General features: G+C 37.6%; 1 protein-coding gene and 1 long non-coding RNA gene across 2 annotated transcripts; both read left to right on the top strand.

Moving 5' to 3' along the window:
* Positions 1 to 694: 694 nt before the first annotated feature.
* On the top strand, positions 695 to 16,774 carry LOC113669888 (uncharacterized). Its single transcript, XM_027185976.2, has 3 exons — positions 695 to 814; positions 8,479 to 8,553; positions 15,683 to 16,774. Exon 3 carries the CDS (start codon positions 15,771 to 15,773, stop codon positions 16,581 to 16,583), a length of 813 nt encoding a protein of 270 aa, XP_027041777.2. The 5' UTR covers positions 695 to 814; positions 8,479 to 8,553; positions 15,683 to 15,770; the 3' UTR covers positions 16,584 to 16,774.
* Positions 16,775 to 18,113: 1,339 nt separating this feature from the next.
* Positions 18,114 to 20,489, top strand: LOC149049243 (uncharacterized). The gene is made up of 2 exons (XR_016184669.1): positions 18,114 to 18,239; positions 18,908 to 20,489. It is a non-coding gene; the product is annotated as an uncharacterized LOC149049243 (long non-coding RNA).
* Positions 20,490 to 20,712: the final 223 nt, after the last annotated feature.

Below are 20,712 nucleotides of genomic sequence, written 5' to 3'. Positions count from 1 at the left end.
AGGATTATTTCATTTATTCAAAGAGAGAAGCGACTCATTCAACTCTTTCAGTTAATTTAGGACAGCGGCTAACATCAGTTAATGAAGAGCTGACTTACTATAAATTAACTCTCTGTAGTATTCACTGACCAAAAAAAAAAAAACTTTCCAAGTTTTCTCGTGATTTAAGGTAGAATGTAATTTTGTTTGATTCTTTGATGAATAAATCCTATGAGCTTCATTGATTTCAGACATTATCGAGTGGGTGGATGGCGAAAGACAGATCGATGTCGACGAAAGGTGATGTTATGTAACTAAACGTGACGGGCACGTGCTAAACCATAAACATACGAGTGTTAGACCAATTTATCACCATTAGGTTTATGTCTACAATGTCATTGATGCGAAGACTAAACAACCGTAGGGTTCAAATTGCTAATTTTAGAGAGCTGCACGCGTATGAGGCCTTGCAGTGCTGGATATGAGTGTAAACAAAGACCTTTGGGACGTTTCTTTCACAGATAACTCTTACCTAGAAGTACCATTTTTTTTCTCTATATACTCTTTGATGATAGGATTTAACAAGTATGGTCCAATACAAACATTCGAATCCTTCCGTGACAAAGCTAGCGACACTTTTAAATTTGTTTAGGAAAGGAATTTAATCAAGCTATCCATACACAGCTGGATTACTTTAATTGATTTGGGAAGCGTAAATATGCTGCAGGCTCATAATTGTCATTTTTTTCTAAAATCGTTACCCAAACGAACAACCAGGACTTTCGCGTTTGCGTTGCAAAACGAAGCTCCCAGTAATTTCAGAAATTTTTCTAAGGTAAGCCTCTTCCAGATTGTTTCTGTTTACGTTAACGGAATTTATTGTTTGTATGCATCTGGAAACTGTAGCATTGATCCGTAAGTGTAAAGGTATCACTTTATTTCACACATAGCTTTGGTTTTAATAGCGCGTTCACGATAAAAGTAAAAGACATTAAGACAATTTAAAAGCTATCGGAAAGAACAAAAATAATTTTTATTGGTAGCACTTGACAATATGTACTTCGTAGTTAGCAAGTACTTTTAATGGATTACTGAATAATTATCGACACATGCAATCATAGATAAGGATTTTATTGCTATGGACGCTAAGGCTTTGAATGTTAAGTTCCTCATTCCTTTTACTCAACGGTCAAGACAGGGCAGATCTTTCAGCGAAGATAGGACTTCACTAGATTACAACAGATGGTCAAAATCAGTGGTGCAATTGGATTGGTAATTGAAGGGGTTGATAGGTGCAATGATGATAATAATCACGATTTGCTACGTCTTATGTTATGTAACATAACTTTATCAAGGATTGGGGTTACCCTCATATGTTACTATGAGCTTTTGTTCGAATTGGATTATTTTGTCTCATGATAATATTGAGAAAAATAAGAAGTTGGTCAAGTCTGACTGTGAATTTTGATTCCTTGGTCTTATTAGCTCCCCTCTACGATCGCTAAGTCCTGTTTGCAGCAATGCTCTCTCGCGCGCGGATAGTTTCGCCTTCTGTTGATTTACGCAACTGTCGATTGATTAGCACAGGTACAGAGGATCCTGACTTTACATCTGGAAAATGAGACCATGAATCGCAAGCTACGGTATAACTCGAGAAGCATTATTACATGACCTGAGCACTTGAGATGTTTCGTGATTAGTTTATCAACGGCATCGTACTTATGATAACAAAAAGTGTTGATTTTTTGCATCTGGCACGTGATAGTACAACTACCAGACTGGTCTAAATTTCGGTAACACTCCATAAAAGAATTAAAAGACATATTTTATGGTAAGCATGACAGCCATTTCATTAAAATGTAACAGATAGACGTAAATACTACTTCAATGAGATTTCCCCATCAATCCACCTTCCTTTTGGTAGTGAACTCCGTTAAACATTTATGTAATTGGCCATACTAATCCACTAACCATGCTGGTAGACTCTGCAGTGCTAAATTTGGTCTAATTCATGAAGCGAACGATGAATGGCTTCGGTGAAATTTTATAGAAATTGCCAAAAACCTGCAGTCTACGCTTTCCACCATTTTCATATAGTTAAACATGAGCAGAAATATTGGCTCATTTTAAGGTTTGCTTAATTTTTTCAGTAGATGAGCTCACAATTCTGTGCTAGCCTTGAGCTTCATTTAAAGCGAACTTATCTATTGTATGCAATGACATACGCATTTCCAAATATCGATGTTGTGTCAACTAAATGTGTTATCGAGCTTCGACTCTCTACAACATGTTGTGTCAACTAAATATGTTATCGAGCTTCGACTCTCTACAACATCCAGCTTAGAATTCGCAAAGAAATTTGGCGCCTAAGCGGTGTTACATATATGAAGTTTTCACAATGTATTTGGAATCATTTCCATGCCTTCTTGCGAAAATTCAGGTAGAATTAATGACTCGTTATTATGCGTGTCGGCTGTCACAATTTCAACAAATATGGATAAGCCTTGTTTTACCACTCAGAGACAACGAGTTAAGATATTGGTCAAAGTCTTGTTTCAAGTTTGTAAACATCTATAGATCACCTTGCTCAGTTAGCTTTAATCAACAGTGAGCAGCGTTTGTTCAATTAGCCGGCTATGGCTGGTTAGGGAAGTTTGGTTAGATGGGAAGTTGAGGCCCGATTTATATGGTCTCGGCTATCCGTGACAACCCTCCCCCCCAGTTACCCGGGCGAGCTAACTTTTCACTTCTATATTTACAAAATTCAGCCGACCGTTTACATGAAGTTGTGCACTCGTCTCAGAATGAGGGAAGGGGGGAACGGAAGGAGGGGCAGGGGGCGAGTTGTCTCACCTCGGTAGGTACAGTAACCCTGGCAGGTGGGACAACTTTCTCTCATGTAAACAACTTGTCTCGCTCACCTGAGACGAGAAAACTCGAACGGAAAATGCGTGCGCATGCTATGTCCAGGATTTTTAAAGCTACTCTTTTCTTGCCGCCCGCTATTTTGTCGAATATGTAACCTGGCCGAGCCAGGGTTAGAAGATGTCAGATTTCATGTAAACGTTCTCGATACCCGAAACCATAAAATGGCGCCTTAGTCAAGTGGGCAGTGTCTTACTTTTGGACGATGGAATAAGATGAACTCGTAAGTTGCATTGGCTGGGAAGATCATGCCAGAAGTAACAGTCACCTTGTCCTTTTTTATTCGTTTAATCATAGCATCATACAACGCTTAGAAATTGACCGCGATGAAAAAATCTCTTTAACACGACTGAGATTTTTATTTTCTAAAATCGAACAGAAATTTTATTCTCAATACCCTCACCTTCACATCTTTAAACCTTAACAATGTTCCACTTCTTCTCTGTGATTTTGCAAGATTAACAAGGGGCAATGGAGGCTTATTCTAACCTTCATTTCCAAACAGTTGGCTTTATAATTATATGGCATTTAAATTACACATTTCAAGGCGGGCATTTGAACAGACTATTTGAAGCAGATTAGAACTGAAGGGTAAGGCCTTATAGAATTCTGAAACGCTATTTTGGAACTGTTTAGGTAAAAATTTCCGCACAGCCCCATACTATTGTAAAACAAATCTGTTTTCCCAATGGCAATGTATTGTTTTAGTCATTGTTTTCTCTATTCAAGAACTGAATGCATAATGAAGTATGGGGCTGTGCGGAAATTTTACCACTGTTTATCTTCGGATCTAAGTCAGAATGCAGCAAGTTAAGAAAGAGTAAAATTATTGACGATTCCCCCGGCGAGTTTATCATTGCGTGCGTGTTTTTCATGATATTACTTGCAATCTTCACGGTTGAACTGAACTGGATATTTAAACAAATTTGAATGCGGGTATTGTTGTTGTTTTTGTAGCAGTTGTTTTAAGTGTTTTTTTTTATTCCACACTGGAAACTGATTAGCTAGCACATCATCCTGTTACCACTCGTTTGTCTCGCGTGTCTAACTGACATGTTTGACCGCTAAAATAAATGTTTCAATTTCGTTTCGAGGCTTATGCGTGAATTAAACGAATGATAGTTGCGTATGCCCCTCTTCTATTAACATTGGGCGTTTATCAAAGAAAAGTTTAAGTCATATATAAAAATGAAACATCAGTGGTCCCACCACACCCCTATCTTCTCTGCGTAAACACTCAGTCTAAAATGCACACTACAACGCTAGCTGGTCATGACTCTTTCTCAGGAAATTTGTGCTTTCTGATGCAAATCAAGTGGTCCTTTTTGGTATCAGCTATTATTAGCTATCTCAGTCTGTTGTGAGTGCTAGCCATCTACGTAGGAAATTTCATGCAAAAGGTTTTTTTCCCCAGCTTGCGGTGTCAATCACTAAGCAAAGCTGACGTGATGATTGATTTGTGCATTCCCAAAGTTTTCATCCACCCCCTAAAACTGTGCAGGGACTCATGCAGCAGTTTACAAAGGGGGGGGGGGGGTACAAACTCAAGCAATTTTTGACTCTTATTTAAAACTCTTTATCTTTAAATCTAAGGTGCATTGGAACAAATTAACCACACAAATTTGGATGATTCCCTAATGAGGTGACATCACAGTAGTGTTTGAATGACTTTTCATTAGATCTTTACGCTTGATGTTAACCCTCGAGGTTTTTAAAAGCCTTTGTTTTTGTTGTTGCTTTTGATGTTGTCAACTTTGAAATTGATTGACGTATTAAATTTACCATTCGTAAATGAAATAGAATAGCTTCTAGCTTACTTGGCTTATTACTACAGCACGTTTTCCAATTTAGCATAAACAAAGAAAAATCAAGTCGAATGACTGACCACATCTATCTTTCTATGCCCACATAATCAATCTATCGGTGGTAATTAACAAGTTATATATAATTAAAGAAAACAAAAATATATATATAAAGTAAAACAAATTGCCATTGGATGGGTTTCAATCGAAATTTTATACAAACTGTTCAAATACCTTCTTCTCCTTCCGAGGGCAAAGTGGTGCCTCAAGCTACTCATTAACAATAAGGAATGAGGTTGCACGTATAGCAAGATCCGCCGTGCGCCAAAATGTTCTTAGACAGTTTTCCATTATCTTTCCCATCCGAAGGCTTAAAAACAGCACTGATTTTCATTCTAGTACATAGAGCAAATAAGTTCAAAGGATATAGAAAATAGGCAACGGATGTTTTATGAATATCCAAGAAACTAGCAGGTAATTTAGTGTTCAAAACTGAGTTTAAAACGTAAATTGGCCACCGTAAAGAGTAAAAAAGCTGACGTTTCGAGCGTTAGCCCTTCGTCAGAGCGATTCTGACTTTTATTGGTTGGCCATTAGCTGGGTTAAAGGAATCCCATGATACGTTTCTTCTTAATCACTGCCGTACTTAGGCCTTCACCAAATTCTCCTCTCATCAGGAGGCGAAAAAAACAAGTCAATCGCTCTGACGAAGGGCTAATGCTCGAAACGTCAGTTTTTTTTTACTCCTTACGGTGACCAATTTACGTTATCAACTCAGTTGTTCACACTAAATTACCTGCTATACTCTTCCACCGACGCAGCACCACAGTTTCTTTGGAAACTCAACCTGTTTATTCTTTTATCCAAGAAACTGTTACGTTTCGACGTAAAGCAAGTAAACCGGTCAACTATCGATAGGAAATCAATAAGTTGAAGTTAGCGTGGCTAACTTTTATCCATTGGCCATTAGCTGGGTTAAAGGAATTCCATGATACGTTCCTTCTTAATCACTGTTGTACTTAGGCCTCCACCAAATTCTCCTCTCGTCAAGTGGCGAAAAAAAACATTAGAACCGATCTATAGCTTTTGCTAACAAGTCACCGGTTTTTGTGGTACATGCCTAAGGAGCAAGAAAACATGCTAAAAAAAAAACAACAACAACCAAAAAACAGACAAAAAATAGAAAGAAATGAGTTCGCCGTTATTAGTAAGGGTTACTAAATTTGTAAGAGTTTCTGGGTTCGTATTAGGTGGCTTAATACAAGTCGCAATGCAAAAAGAAAAAAAAAACCATACCACGATTCCACGAATGAGCGACAATGTATGCCTCTAAACAAATAACTACAATGGTTATGTTCATTACAATCAGATCTCTTTTCAATGATTAATCTCACTCACTCGTTTGTCATCTCCTCCCATCCCTGTCATTCGAGCGCGCGATAAGAGCTTTTGTTTACATTAGTGATAAACTCATATCAATTAGATTAAATTATCGAAGGGTCATAAAGCACGTTTCGGAATTTACTTGAACCATCGTCCGTGAAATTTCTAGAAGCTTTGACCATCTATAGAGTCTTTGGACTGATGACTATCAGCAAAAAATGAATCAAAATTTTAATTTTTTTTCTGTAAGGACTATTATTTCGAGATAATGTCACTCCTTCAGATAGAATAAGCATCTAGAACACACGCACGTATTTATTCAAAAGCTCGGCTTAATGTCAATGGTGGTCGTTAAAGTTATATACAACTCCTCATCTGTAGACTTCATTTTTACACTAGGGAAAAAATAAGTACACATAATGAATTACCTACAGCAAGCACTTGAGACATTATCTACTTGTGCCAAGAGATTATATTCTCTTGCTTGTACTTAGAGACTGAATCCCACGGACAGAATTAAACCTCTCCGCTTTGGACTAAACGTTCAGGCTTCCTTCTCAAACAGACTCCCTTTGTCCTCCTTCACTTAATCTGTTTTATCTAGTGCAAAGAGGAACGAGGCACTTTTTAAATGGCAGTTTTAAGTTGAATCAATCTTCCTCAACAGAAACTATTTACATTAAAAGGAATGGGTTGCCCAAGCCCTTAATTTGTTCTTCTTTAAGCATTTTATGATATCATGACCAATGCTAATCAGTTTAATAATTCAAACAGCGTCAATAGTGAAAGTATATTATTATACTTTAACTGAAAACTGGATGAATGTTTATCACTTCTTTCAAGTAATAATGATATAAAAATTCCCAATACGATATGCCCTATGGTCGTAGAGAGGTTGGAAATGAAAATGGAATGTTCTTCAAATTTCATGATTTGATCTCCGATTGATCCAAGAGCCATTCAAGTAACCTAACAGCCTTTGTCTCCACTTCATTAAAATCAGTTTCTGCAGTCTCGACATGCGTCTTCAAAGCTGAAGTATTGTCACTTTCTTCAACATTTCTCTCTGACTTGGCTTTTACAGGAAAGCTTGTCTGTTTCGCATGCGCGCAGTCGAAAGTTCCCTTACCTCTTACAGGTAGCTTTACCGCTGGATAACCTGCTTCGTGATAGATGAGCTCATCTGACTCACCCATGGAGCTTGAATAGACAAGCGAAGGGAATGAATGCCCCGCTCCTGTATACAAATCATGACGTTTTGTAAATTTTTCACTTGATAGGAAGGAGGTCGAGTAAAGTTTTATTGCACTTTCTGGTGGGGATGGAAGGGAGAACCCTCCGCAATCCGCCTTCATTGGTCGTCTGATTTGTGTAAATGAGGGTTTTGTTTCCTGTGCAGAAACTGATGCAATATTTCTTTCCCCTCTTACCCAAGGCCTTTCTATGTTCGAGGTTCCTCTAATTTCCCATCCCTAGTGGTCATTCCACGAATGCATCCTTTTGAGACATTTAGTTTCCTTGACAGGTGGTGGATCACTTGTTTCTAAAGATTTTGTTATGACAGGAAAATGAATTATCCTCGTTGCCACCTCGCTGTTTGTCTCTTTTCGAGAAACATCTTCTCCTCGCAGCTTAGCGTGAAAGTCAGAGCTGTATTTAAGTAGAAATTTGAAGTCGTCTGTTATTTCCTGTCTGGAAGAGCTGTAAGATGAATGTATAGATTGTCTTTGGCCAGTTGAAAAGTTTCTGTGCAGTTCTGCACCAAACGAGCTTTGCCTTAAGCTGCCCATGGATCATGTATCATTGACGTTCAGTTTTAAGTGAAATTCTTTGTGGCTAGACGATAGAATGACTATGAATTATAATAACAATTTGCTGCAGTTAACTACTGGCAAGTACTTGAGGAACAATATTATAGAATAGGTCCAAAGCTCATCGCTTGGCTAGACGCTGCAGTAATTTCTCTTCATCATATGCAAACCATTCCTCTCTCGTCAAAAAGGTGGCATTCATGCTGTCACGTACGGAATGACTAATGACTGGGGAGGAAATTGTTAATTTCATACGACTGCACGCATCTGAGACTATACATGACTTGATTTGAGTTTACGCATAGTCGCTTAGGACGTTTACCCTGGGAATAGTTCATACCCCGAGGTACCACTAATTTTCTAAATATTCATCAACGACATATGCTCATGAATATGGTCAGACATCGTTTGCGAATTTTTTCGTGACATTGAAGAGACCTAATTCTACAACTTAAGCATAAAGGACCTTTGATTGACTTGTCAATCGACAGTTGAATCATCTAATTAACTTAAGAGACAAGAACCTTCCCTGCCAGTCATTTCATTTTTTTTTTTTTTTTTGTCCTTTTCTAAAATAGCACAAAAGACCATAAAGTTCGATTTGCAGAATTCGTTGAAGAGAGCTGTGGGTGCTTTGAGCGATTTTCCTCAAGGTAAGCCTCTTTTTCTGCTTATGCATAACATACTGATTTTTTTTTGTTCATATTAGTACTGGAAAACTGGGGTGCTTATCTGTGAGCGCACTCGTAATCACTTAATTTCAACCATGGCACCAGGTTTTTGTCGTTTCGCTGCGTTGCGTTGCGTCACTAAACCGGATAGGTATATAACGAATGACCTATGAATGAGACGCGGTTTGAAATATCACAGTGAATCATATTAGAGTCTATCGTTGCCTATTAATTTTAATTAACAGAAATTAATTTCAGTCTTAAAATCTTTTGATAAGCAGGCCTGGCCAGGGAGGGGGGGGGGGAATTGTAGTGGGATCCCGGTATAACTGACATAAAAATGGTCTTCTATCTTCTATCCAGAAACGCCTTCAGGTAAAACAAATTTGTAATCATAGGAATACAACTACACTTGGTTGCATTACTGTACCTTTAGATGCCTAAATCGTCGAAATAGTCAAACTTTTTTCTCAATAGTGAGGAAAATATAGGATTCGACGGCAATTAGTTTAGTGTTACACAAATGATCGGGTCAGCTGCATATATTCCAGGGAACGAGAAAAACTTACTTTGTCCATTGATTCACAATTAATTTTGTTGGATAATCATTCAGAGAAGCTTAGCGCAAAAACTTTTTTACAACAGTGTGGCTCTTTCCTTTGTAATAATTAAATCTTTTCTCCCCATTTTCAATAAATGTTTTCCGGACGCTACTGGACACAACATCAGGAGAGGTTCTTGAGCGAAAATTAGGTTATTGTCTCTTCTATCAAAACACGCAAGAGAATACGATCATTTCAGGTTTTCATTTTGTTTGCTTCTGTTTTGTGTGTCTTCCTTGCGCTTAGCTAACTCCATTTGATAAATAAACTATCTGCATCACATGCTTGCTTTGATTAAGTAACTTTTTACAATTGTGATCTTCGCGGTTGAACTTAAGTTAAGATGATTGAAACTTGGACATTTATTGTTCTTAGTCTTGCTGATTTCAATGATGCATCGGAAATTAAGGCGCGGTCCTCTCAAGATTGCTAAACTGGAAGGTTTTCAAATTCGCCTTCTAGCTTATATATGGGTTCCACGAATTACAGATACCTCCGTTATCCTTCCACTGGCATTTGATGGAATCGTTTGATTTTTGTCCTTTTCTTGTTGCACGAAAGTACCACCCAGGAGGGGCTATTAATACTTGGGATTCAGAAAAATTATGTATTTGTCTCCTCTACCAGAGCATGAGATGATTTCTTATGAGATTTTTTTCGCTCCTAATTTGTCTGCATTCCTGTTTTGTTTGTCGCTCTTGCTGTAAAACTCCCGGTACGTTGTTTGCAAACCCTGTTTCGGGGTGCTTTCTGATTTTTCCCACCGCCACCTTACCTTTTCCAAAAGCATATGACTTATTCTGCTCATGAGAATAAAAGGCTTGTGCATCTCTAGCTAAATACTTAGGTTGCAGTTTTTACTTGACAACTATTATGTTTTAGTGGTAAGAGCCTGTTTAGACAATTCCGGTAGATAAACGATTTGAACTCATCAATGTTTCAAACTGGAGTCTATGTAAGGCAAATGAAACCAGTTATTCTCTCTTTCAGTTGATTTGCCCTAGCAATGTAATAATCAAGAAATTCTTTATGCCGGAGTTAACCTTTTAAGTTCATATCGTTATCTTTGGCCACACCCGTCCATTATGAGGCTTAGGCGAGTATTTAGTAAAGGTCATGGAAGGAAATTTTTCTCATTTGGGACCTCTGTTAGGGTGAAAAGCTAGCATTATAATTATGTTACATCTAGAGAGCGCATTTCCATGCGTTTTCATGCACCTTCCAATAGTATCTAGGAACTTTGAGCTGACTGCAGTTCGAAGTTTATAACAAAGGGAAGTTCGAAACTTAATTATGAAACACTAATTCAGCACACTTAATCTTCAGATCTCTGTTGTAATATTACAAAGCAATAACAAGGGGAATTTAAAATGATTCCCTGTGGTGAATTTTTTATGGTATACTTGTCGTTATCACGTTACGTAAGATCGTCGCGCATAATCTTAACCGCCTTACAGCCTCTGTTTTTGTTTCCGCTGCTATTTATTTCTTTATTGTGCTGGAAACTGATTTTTGTATTTCAAAAGGTGGTTAAATATTCGTTTTTTTCGATGAAACAGCCTTTAGCCCACATAGTTGCATGCTTTGACAAACTATGTAACTTAGCTTCTTGGCTTAGGCGTGGGTTAAACAAAGACAGCGAAGAAAAGGAACAATGCAGTTATTCATAAATCAAAACGAATCACTGAACCTTTGAAAACAACAGGTTTTGTGCTTATATAGTAAACCAATCGCAAGTAATTCAATAAAACATAATGAAAATTGCACGTCTTATTTTTTCCTGTCAACTTTTGGATTAGAATGAAAGAAAAATAATTGTGATGAAACAGCAATTTTTTTGGACAACTCAATTTTAATAAACTTATTTCTTATCTGTAACAGCTATATGTGAATTCACTGATGGTTAGGATTATCATTATACTTATCAATTTTTTAAAGCTGAAATCGGTTATCATAATTTATAAACGATGTTTTGGAGTAACAGGAAAAGCTAGAAGCTGCAATTGAATTGTCATCTCACTGACCTAGCCTTAAACCTTTTTTGACGACAAAACTTGTCAGAGAGTGATTGAGAGAGAAGGAAGCCGGCTGTACTATCGATAAAGCAGTCACTTGATATTGGCTGAATCTTGGTAAGAACCAAGGTAAATATTTTTTGGTTTTTGTGATATAGTTATACTAATGTGATGATTCAATAGCTATAATCCATGATCTGCAGGAGAGAGTGAATAAAGCACAAAAATGATTATCTCATTGAAAGAAACTTCTTGCGGTTTGGTAATTGAGGTTATGAAGTTAGATTTCAGTATTGACGTAAGAATAACAAAATTATTCGTTCACTTTTTATCCGTCAAAATGATGTTAGCTAAAGACATGTGCAGTCGCTAAGTTATTTGATACCGTGCTAAATTTAACGCAGTCATTAAGGTCCAAAAGAGGGAAAAACAATTATAGTGTGTCAAGCCATTTGTTAAGTCACCGACGGATTGTGAGATACCTATATACCTAGGGGTAAGAATAGTGAAAAAGTCCTAAGTTTGCGGTTAACTAATTGTTTCTTCATGACCGTCAAGGTCACTAATCATTATTTTAGGATGCCTCGCTTAAAGTTTACCGGCGTTCTCGTTGTTTGAAATTGTATAATTACTGTGGAGTTTCCGATTACTCGGGTTTTATAATGCTAATGATGTTAGCTACACACATGTGCACTTGCTGAGTTATCTAATACCCTGATAAATTTAACGCAGTCATTACGGTGCAAAAATCAAAATCAAAATGGGTAAAACTCTTTGTTGAGTCATCGACAATTCACGAGCCGGTTTGTGATATACCTACATACCTAGGAGCAAGAGTAATGGAAATGTCCTAAGTTTGCGGTCAAGTAATTGTTTCTTCCTGACCGTCAATATTAATAATCATGTTGTTGTCAAATTATGTTAGGATGTCTCGCTTAAAATTTACCGGCGTTCTCGTCGTTTGAAATTTATAACTACTATGGAGTTTCCGATTTTTCGGGTGTTATGGTGCATGCCATACACAGATCGATATGTAGAAACAAAACAAAACAAAACAAAACGCATCATTTATTTCTTCGATGGCTGTTTTGAACTAAGTTATGTTAGTCATAATAGTCATAATTATGCGTGGTTGGTAGTCTGAATCTACTGAATGAGTTAGTTAATTGAGTTCATCGCAGTTTCTTCTTGTTGCCATTATTCAAGTTTATTCTTCACCTTAAACTGTTTGATTTATTTTCACTGCGGCTGTTATTCCTTTACACGAAATAAACCTTGAGGTTACATGGATCTACCTAATAACAATAACAAACGCGAAGCAATTCTATAACTTCACACCTGTGGAGTTTTTAAGGACAGAAAATGACCTCCTTCAAAGTGCCTGATCACTGTCTCGCTGAGATTTAAAACTGAAATATTGAAATTTAAAGAACATCCGTTGGACTTTGAAAGTTAAAATCGCATCTCTTTGAGACAGAAAGCCTCCTTGCCTCTTCAGTTTGCCTGATACCACTATATACCAAAAGGATACAATTTTAAAAAGCCGGTAGTGTTTTTTAAGAGACGAAGGAAAACCAACGCTTATTTTAAAGCGATCTTCTGCTTTAATGACCATATACAACGAGGAATGGGCTTACCCAAAACTTTCAAACCATTTCTTTTACTTTCATAAAATTAGATACTCATTTCGTCTCGGTAATGCGTTCCGTTCTTGTCGCATGCAATTTATTCTCCTTTCTACGTATCTGGTATTCAGTGAAAACTAAATGTCACCTGTTAACACTCACAGTCTAAAATATCAAATAAAGAGGCAGAAAATGGCATAGGAAGGTTCTTAGCCTTTCACGAGTTGACGTTCGATTGATCCCAGAGCCATTCAACTAACATAACAGCCTTGGTCTCGACTTCGTTGAAATCAACTGCTGCATCCTCCACATGTGTTCTCAGCGCTTGTGCTTTATCGGTTTCTTCAACGCTTTCATCTGATTTGCCATCTGCAGGAAGGCTTATACGATTCGCGCGACTGCAATCAAAAGACCCCTTGTCTCTGGGAGATAACTTTGCTGGATTGTCTGTTTCATCAAAAGTGAGTTTGTCCGACTGCTTACTTGGTGGGTTAATGAAGCCTGCACACACCAACGAAGGCAAAGGATGAGCCACTTCTGTTTGCGATTCACGACCTTCCACCAAGTTTACTCTTGATAGAAAGGCGGTCGTGTGAAGTTCTGTTGTATTTTCTTTTGAGATCGGAAGGGAGAGCCTTCTGGAATCGTTCACTGCTCGTTTGATTCGTGGAAGTGAGGATTTCGTACCCGTAAGAGAAGATGATGCGTCAGTAACTTCTTCTTTAACCCACGGCTTTTCCATGCTTGAAGTTAGTCCAGTTTCCCTTCTCTCGTAATCTTTCCCTGAGTGTATCCTGTTGAGACTTGCAGCTTTCTCAAATGGAGAAATATTACATGTTACAGGGGATGTTGGTAGCGCAGGAAAACGAGCCAGCCTTGTTCTCAAATCACTGTTTGTTTCTTCAGCTGTGGCCTTTTCTTCCTCTCGAGGCTTAGGGTGAAATTTAAAGCCGTCGTTAAAGGGAAATTCAGACTCTTCTATTAAGTAATGCCTGGAGGAGCTGTAAGGCGAATCAAGAGAATGTCTTTTACCAGTTCGAAAGTTTCTTGGCAGTTCTGCAACAGAAGAAGTGTGCCTTATCCTTTCAACGGAAGTAATAATTTCCGTTAAAGACGTCTCTGGAAGCGAAGAAATACGCCGTCTAGTTCTAGGCTGAAACAGTTTTGTCTCATCCATGTTTCTTCTATCCGGCTTTCTTAATTAAAGTTCCTTGTAGGATTCTGACAGAGTAGATCCTTGTGATAATATGCAGCAGATAAAGATTGACCACCTGACTCTTATAGGAGAATGTTTTTGACAAAGGTCTAAGAGTCCTTTGTTTGGCTAGACACTGCGTTAACTTTTCTGAATGTTCAATACTTCTACACCTGTCGTCTCCCGGAAATAAGGTGGCTCTGTAATCGCCGTTGATAAACTCTTTTTGTTGCTTTGTTAGTTCCCATAGTCCAAGGTCTACTATTGACAAATGTTTCCCCTGGCCAAAAATAATGGCTAAAGAAAACAGATTCTTGAAAGCCGATCACAAGATTGCATCAAACAATGGAAACGAGTTCCATTTCCAGGAGTGCTTCTTTACCCTTGGTCAATTTTCACATATTGGAACAAATATGGTTGTTTTTGGACGCAAGTGACAGTGGAATATTAGAATTAAAACCGCATGAAAGGAAAGGTCGTTGGCCGCTTAAATTAATGGGACATTATGATCAAAATTAGACAATATGACATTTCGACGCGATTGTGTTGTGCGTATTCATTAGCAACCTTAAATGGAATTTAAAGATGCCAAAAAGTTCTTGAACTTTAGTTATAATTACCAATCGCAATTCTTTAGCTGCATAGCTGCATATATTTCCCACGCTTATCGACCACAGAGACAACTAGGCTATTGTTCAGGACAATAATATTTAAAAAAAGCATTCAATAATATTTACTCGTGACTTTACTTCAACGTCGATATTGAACTTCACTCAATTCAATACTTTTCACTATCAAATCACTTGCCTCAATAAAGTCCGAGAGTAATGGTGGTACAGGACGTCAGTTCCCGTTCTCTAAAATATCCGAATAACAATCATTCCCATATATTAGGGAGTGTTGAAATTTCCCTTTTCTGAGCAAAAAGATTGGTCAATCGAACCTTGATCTCTGTGCAAAAGCCAATTTAATTACGAGAGATTGTCCTTGTTCAGTCTACTGAAGGCGGAAACGTATGACCAATATATTTGTTTGTGTTGATTTAGTAGAAATATTCTTATTCTCTTACATGGTTTTAACTGAAGAATTATAAGAAATAAAGTGAGTATTACTGAATTATGCCCTTGCAACAACGTATTCAGAAAAGGTGTAACAACAGATTGATTCCAAAGTTTGCTCGTGATAAGGTTCATTTGCTTTTGTGTTTATTCCTCCTTGCGCATGGTCGCTTTAGGCGCAATTTGGCTATGGTTCCGGTAGAGTGACCACCCTATACGTGTCGAAAAACAAGAATGCTATCGAACAACTGTATTGTGATTCCTTCGAAAGAAAAAAATGAAGATATTTTATTTATTCAATAATGAGTTTCAGTACAAGAAAGAGAGTGTCGACACAAGCTTGGAACTTGAGTAATCTCACGCTCTTTGTTGACGTTCTTTGTTGATATTGAAATATCCTAGTGTTCAGTCCATAGTCCATGACATTTGACAAATGGTTGCACTACCAGTCTGCACCCAGGGTTTCCAAACCGAAATAAAGGAAAAATTCTGAAACAAGAAAAATTAAATTTCGCAAGTTACGCAGTGTAAAAGTTCATCAGTTCTACACTGCATCATCTCTCTATGCGTAGGACATATTTATGATTCGGGTCACTGGCGTGTATCAATTTTGCAGATCAGCAGAGCGTTTGAGTATCACGAATCTTCGTGACCATGGACAGCATTCTTCACGTCCTGTGAAATATCGATCTGTAAGGGTAGAAATGAGCTTTTTGGAAAAGAAACGATCATTAACGAGCGAAATCGCCGATGAAACTACAAAGAAAAACGGTTTTGAGGAACGGAGACTGCAAAAAAGACTTCAAGACATCGAGCGAAGCGCTTTGAAACAACAAAAGAAACGTAGCAACGAACAACTCGAATACGCTCTTGAAAACCTTTCCCTTGAAGATGTCAACGCATTCAACAGCCTCACAAGGAAGATTCTTAAATCCAGCTTTCTTCCTCCGATTAACCAAAAGCCAGCAGGTGGCTCAGGTGAAGGAAAACGTGGAAACAGGAATGAGATCTTAGCAGAAAGGCTCAGAGGCTCGAGAATGATCCATAGCTATCTTGATAAGCAGAAACAAAGATGGTTGACGAGAAGTTTGTCGGTTGACTCAGGACTCATTCCTCTTTCTGGAAATCGAACTGTGGAAGAAACGGAGTTGAAACCTGGCCCTTACTCAGCTTTTGTGAAAAGACAGCTTTCTGGCTCGCTCTCTGACGTATCCTGCCCAACAGTGTTTGCTGGCGCAGTCACCAATTTCAGTCACGTAGCTCAAGAAGGGCGCAAATTTGAGGATATAAAAAGCATTCAAAACACCCGAAGAGTTGATTTTGCTGACGATATCAAAGAGCAATTGGAAAGAACCCGGTCAAAGCCAACACTACGGAAAAGGCAATCCAACCATCACCTTTCATGTCAACCAAAAATTCAACACAGCTGCCTGAGTGATACCATTGTATACAAACTTGAAATGCGAAAAAGGGAGCGACTAAAACTGTATCAACAAAGTGGCGATTCTTGTACCTGATACTAATTACAATGCCTGAGACAGTAGGACAAGAACTGATTTAAAACATTTTTATAGATTACTTAAAAGTATATTTGCCATCGTATTTATTTCAGCGTGTTTACAAATCTAGTTTCTAAGTTATGTATTTAGCTGCTGATCTTTTTCAATCAGTTTTAAATTAATAAAGAGTACATGAACGCATATCAACACATCTCTCTCGAGTTTTTTTTTTTGAAACGCTTAAAGAGTAAATAAACCGTTGATGTTTCATTCTGTAGATTTCTCACCGAACACTAATAGTATCAGAACTTTAAGGAGGCATGTTTTTAATCCCATGTAAGATCTAGTAGTGATTCACTGCTTTTCTGACCGATGAAAATGCTCATTTTTGTCGTCATGAAAGAATTCAAAAACTTTTATTTAACTGAGCTATGTTACTTCCTGGTTGAAATCGTCTTAGAAGGGCAAACAAACACTTATCAAGAAACTCTCTAGCAATTCTTAGTGATACTTCAGGTGAAAGTGTTTTCATAATCGACCATAGAGGTCAGTGGAAATTGCCCTATTGATATTTCAAAGCGAGAACTATATATTCTGAAACCGTACCACAGATGCTGGCGATATGGGAAAGTAAAGACAAAATTGATCACTTGATAATGAGTTTGATTGATCGAAAGTGCAATTGAGAGGTATGTTGTTCCTTCCGATGCGTCACGTCCTGATCATTGTATGGTGAGCCTGTTGAATGGTGTTTTATAGATATGATGATAGCTTCCCACCGGTAATGGCGAGCGATTACATCAAGCGTGGAACTTGCTGGGAAAGCCATCCTTGAGTTTGCGGTTTTCTTGGCGGGAATAAACCCGAAGACGTTCAAAAATTGATTTCTTTTTCATTAGCAATGTTTAACTGGCGACACACTGACATACATGTCGGAAGATTTGACTTTTTGTCATTAGTTATAGAAACTATTTACAGATCTTATTTTACAGTAAAGCTATGTTACCGGCTGAGTGTGTCAGTTTTATTTTATTCTCTCTGAATTAAAGGCTGTTTAATTCAAAGCACTTTCTTTGATGTAAAAATAAATTTGATGAAAAAGAAATTACATCGACAATGGGCCAGCAAATTCATCAAGAATTCAATAAATTAAGGCGCAAAAAGCGCTTGCAACAACAAATTAAAATTAACTGAAAAAGAAAATTTTTGTGAGACTAATCTTGGAGTGTTTCGGAATGTGTTTGATAAAATATGAATGACCGCCTTCTTTATCGAATCAGTATTCACCAAAAAGCATAGGTTTACTTATAATCTTAGACAAAATCAATTGCAAGCCTCAGGGCGATGGTTTTCCGCGAGGGCAGGTTGTAGGTTATGCAAAATTATAAAAGGAAAATAAAAATTATATAGCAACTCTATCGTAATTAACGGCCCTTGAAGAGTTTAAGATTTTAAATATTCATAATCGCTTAAGTAAAGCTGATTTTCTGTCAAATCGAGGCACTCAATTGATGCCAAAGTGACATTCGAGGATCAACTAGTAAGGTACTGCCTTAATAGGCCGGGTGCACCCACACTGCAAGCTTTAAGTCGGTACCTTTGAACAGCAGATTAAAAGTTGTTTCAGCGCGATTCCAATTCTTTCCAATTTGGACGTGTGCTTCCAAAGTTAAAGTAAGTATGCTCAGAATACTGGCATTATCGTTCTTCAGATTAATAACTATAGAGGCCGAACTGACATATGGGATAAAGCCAAAGCTGTATTATGCTGCAAAATTGACACAAAAATCTGAGACGCGAACTTCAATCGAAAAATTCTCTGCCCCAAATTGAACTTGAATATGAATAAGGTAATTAAATTGATTTGTATGAGCTTTCTCAACAATTCCTTTAATCGACACAAAAGAATGTAGAGGATAACATGTTTGCAGTACTTGAAAGTTGATCCCTTCAAATATCTTCGGGATTACGAAATTCATGCTAAGAAGATCTTTTAGGGTAAAAAAAGTTGTCACAAATTAAGACAACAGCTTATGTTTTCCACCCCTCATGAAACAAATTATGATTTGAAGATCCCTCCATATTATCCTAACACTGAAATCATAAATTACACAAATGGAAATATACTCTTGCAGCAATCGTTTTTTGAGGTATAAAAGTAGATAGTATAAGATCAGTTCCATCAAATTTAGCAGAAGATTAAGTTTAAGAAAATAAGATTCCAAAACTTTTGACGTTTTAGTGTCAAGCTGGCGTCAGATTGCTGAGGTTAATCCTTTGAAGTGCAAAACGTTCTTTGGGAAAAAATTCCTTGTAATTAAAATCGTCTTTGTCTTCATCAGTTCAATTTCAAGGACGATGAGCGGAAAGGATTCAATGCCCAGGAAACAAAGTAGCAATAGTCGTATAAACAAACAAAACGCGTATCGAGTTCTTAGCCACGAACTTCAGTCACCCTCGACCGATCTTCTGCGATCGAGATGCGACGATACACAAATATTTTGTGCTCGAGAAGCCGGCGGAAGCCATTTCAGGTCGCAGTTAGAAATCGTATATTCCCTTCAAGAAAGAGATGGCTCCCTAATCAGGGACAATCAAAGGTGTCAAGAATTTTGCCCCAGTAATGGTAGAAATTTTCACGAAAGCAAATTGCCGAAGATAACCCAAGGAGATGCAGCGACGAATAAACATTTAGTAGGTGATTGGAAGGCAATAGCGACAGATAGCATAAAAAGGTCCCGTGCAAAGAGCACGAGTGTTCTGCCAGACCTATCAGGAAGTATGGAGAAGGTAGTAAAATTCAGACCTGGTACACCTCTGACAAAACAGCAAGTTGAGGACTTAAACGATAAGGTTGCCGCATCTCATGACAAATCGCATGATTTGGCCAAATGGCTTAGAGACCAACAGTAACTACAAAGGAATGAAAGTAACAATATTTTAGTATTCCCAGCAAGTTGGAATTTACCCGTTTCTCTCAAGGCTCATTGAATTGTATTTATGTCGAGTTTAAAAACTATTAATTCTTTAAGAAAAGAAAAGTATATCCCGCAGTCCTGAGGAACTAATATTTATTCCCATGATAATCACCGAACTCATTAAGGGAATGGTGAAGGTTCAAGTTCGGCTGAAACCTTCACCAGATTGGTTTGTTTTCTTTGTTTCTTCTCTCTTTTATGATTGTTTTATTTTTAAACTCAAATGAACATCAGTGCATAAGGGTTTAACCTTGTAAATATGATAGATCCATGCAGTCGTACATTGAAAAATTTTGATGTCTTTGCCGCTCACAACAAACACAATAAGTATGATACATTTTTATTTCAGTCAAACATTAAGCTAAGGGATGATTTTGTCTGATAATAGAACAGAAACTCAAGTTTGACAAGGATCAGCTCCGATCAAATCTTCTTAAAGCTTATTCATTTAACACGTATTATACAGTTGTCCATTGAATGGATACTAATAGTTAACTTAAGTGATTAAACAAACTTTGGGATTGTGCTAGTGTTTTGGATCCCTCTTTTGTTAGAAGGGAAAAAACCCCAGGGAGAAGAGGCCGCATCATGAGATCTTAGTTAATCATACTGTAGCTATTTCAAGGTATTACAACTTTGCTTTTCTACGGTTCATCATACAAAAATGAACAATAGTAAATGAACAAAGTGTGACATCGGCTTGACGCTAGTATGACGCCAGCCAGTAGTGTTCTCCTTTCTTGTTCATCTAAGGATATTCGCTTTCCCAGTTTTCAAACGAAGAGAAGAAGAAATCATTTGAATATTTTATTTACAAATTGACATCACACTTTTGAAATCCTTGGCGGGGAAAGGGAAATTTATAGACAAGGTCACTCTGTAGGAAACACACGCGATCCAGATCGAACAGGATTGAATATTTAAATAAATGAGTTGGACTTTTAAATCGATATTATGGATCATATTATTTTCATCTGTGCTAGCTGAGTTGAATATAAACTAATGTAAGCACTGGTCGGTGGTGCTAATACATGGATTTCGTGTTTCTCTCAGCGTTCTTTGAAGCTGCTAGTTTAAGATGCATGAAGGATAATGATAAAGTTCCTTGGGCAGGGTGTGAGGTGGTGAGGTTAAAATCAAAAAGGGGAAAAAGATGCATGCATGACGCA

The sequence above is a fragment of the Pocillopora damicornis genome, chromosome 3, assembly GCF_964200805.1.
Source record: "Pocillopora damicornis chromosome 3, jaPocDami1.2, whole genome shotgun sequence".
Classification (NCBI taxonomy): Eukaryota; Metazoa; Cnidaria; class Anthozoa; order Scleractinia; family Pocilloporidae; genus Pocillopora; species Pocillopora damicornis.
Note: the sequence above shows the minus strand (reverse complement) of the source record. Positions and strands in the feature narration are given on the sequence as shown.

Coding starts and splice junctions, on each gene's coding strand:
- LOC113669888 (XM_027185976.2), top strand. CDS start 15,771: ATGAGCTTTTTGGAAAAGAAACGATCATTAACGAGCGAAATCGCCGAT.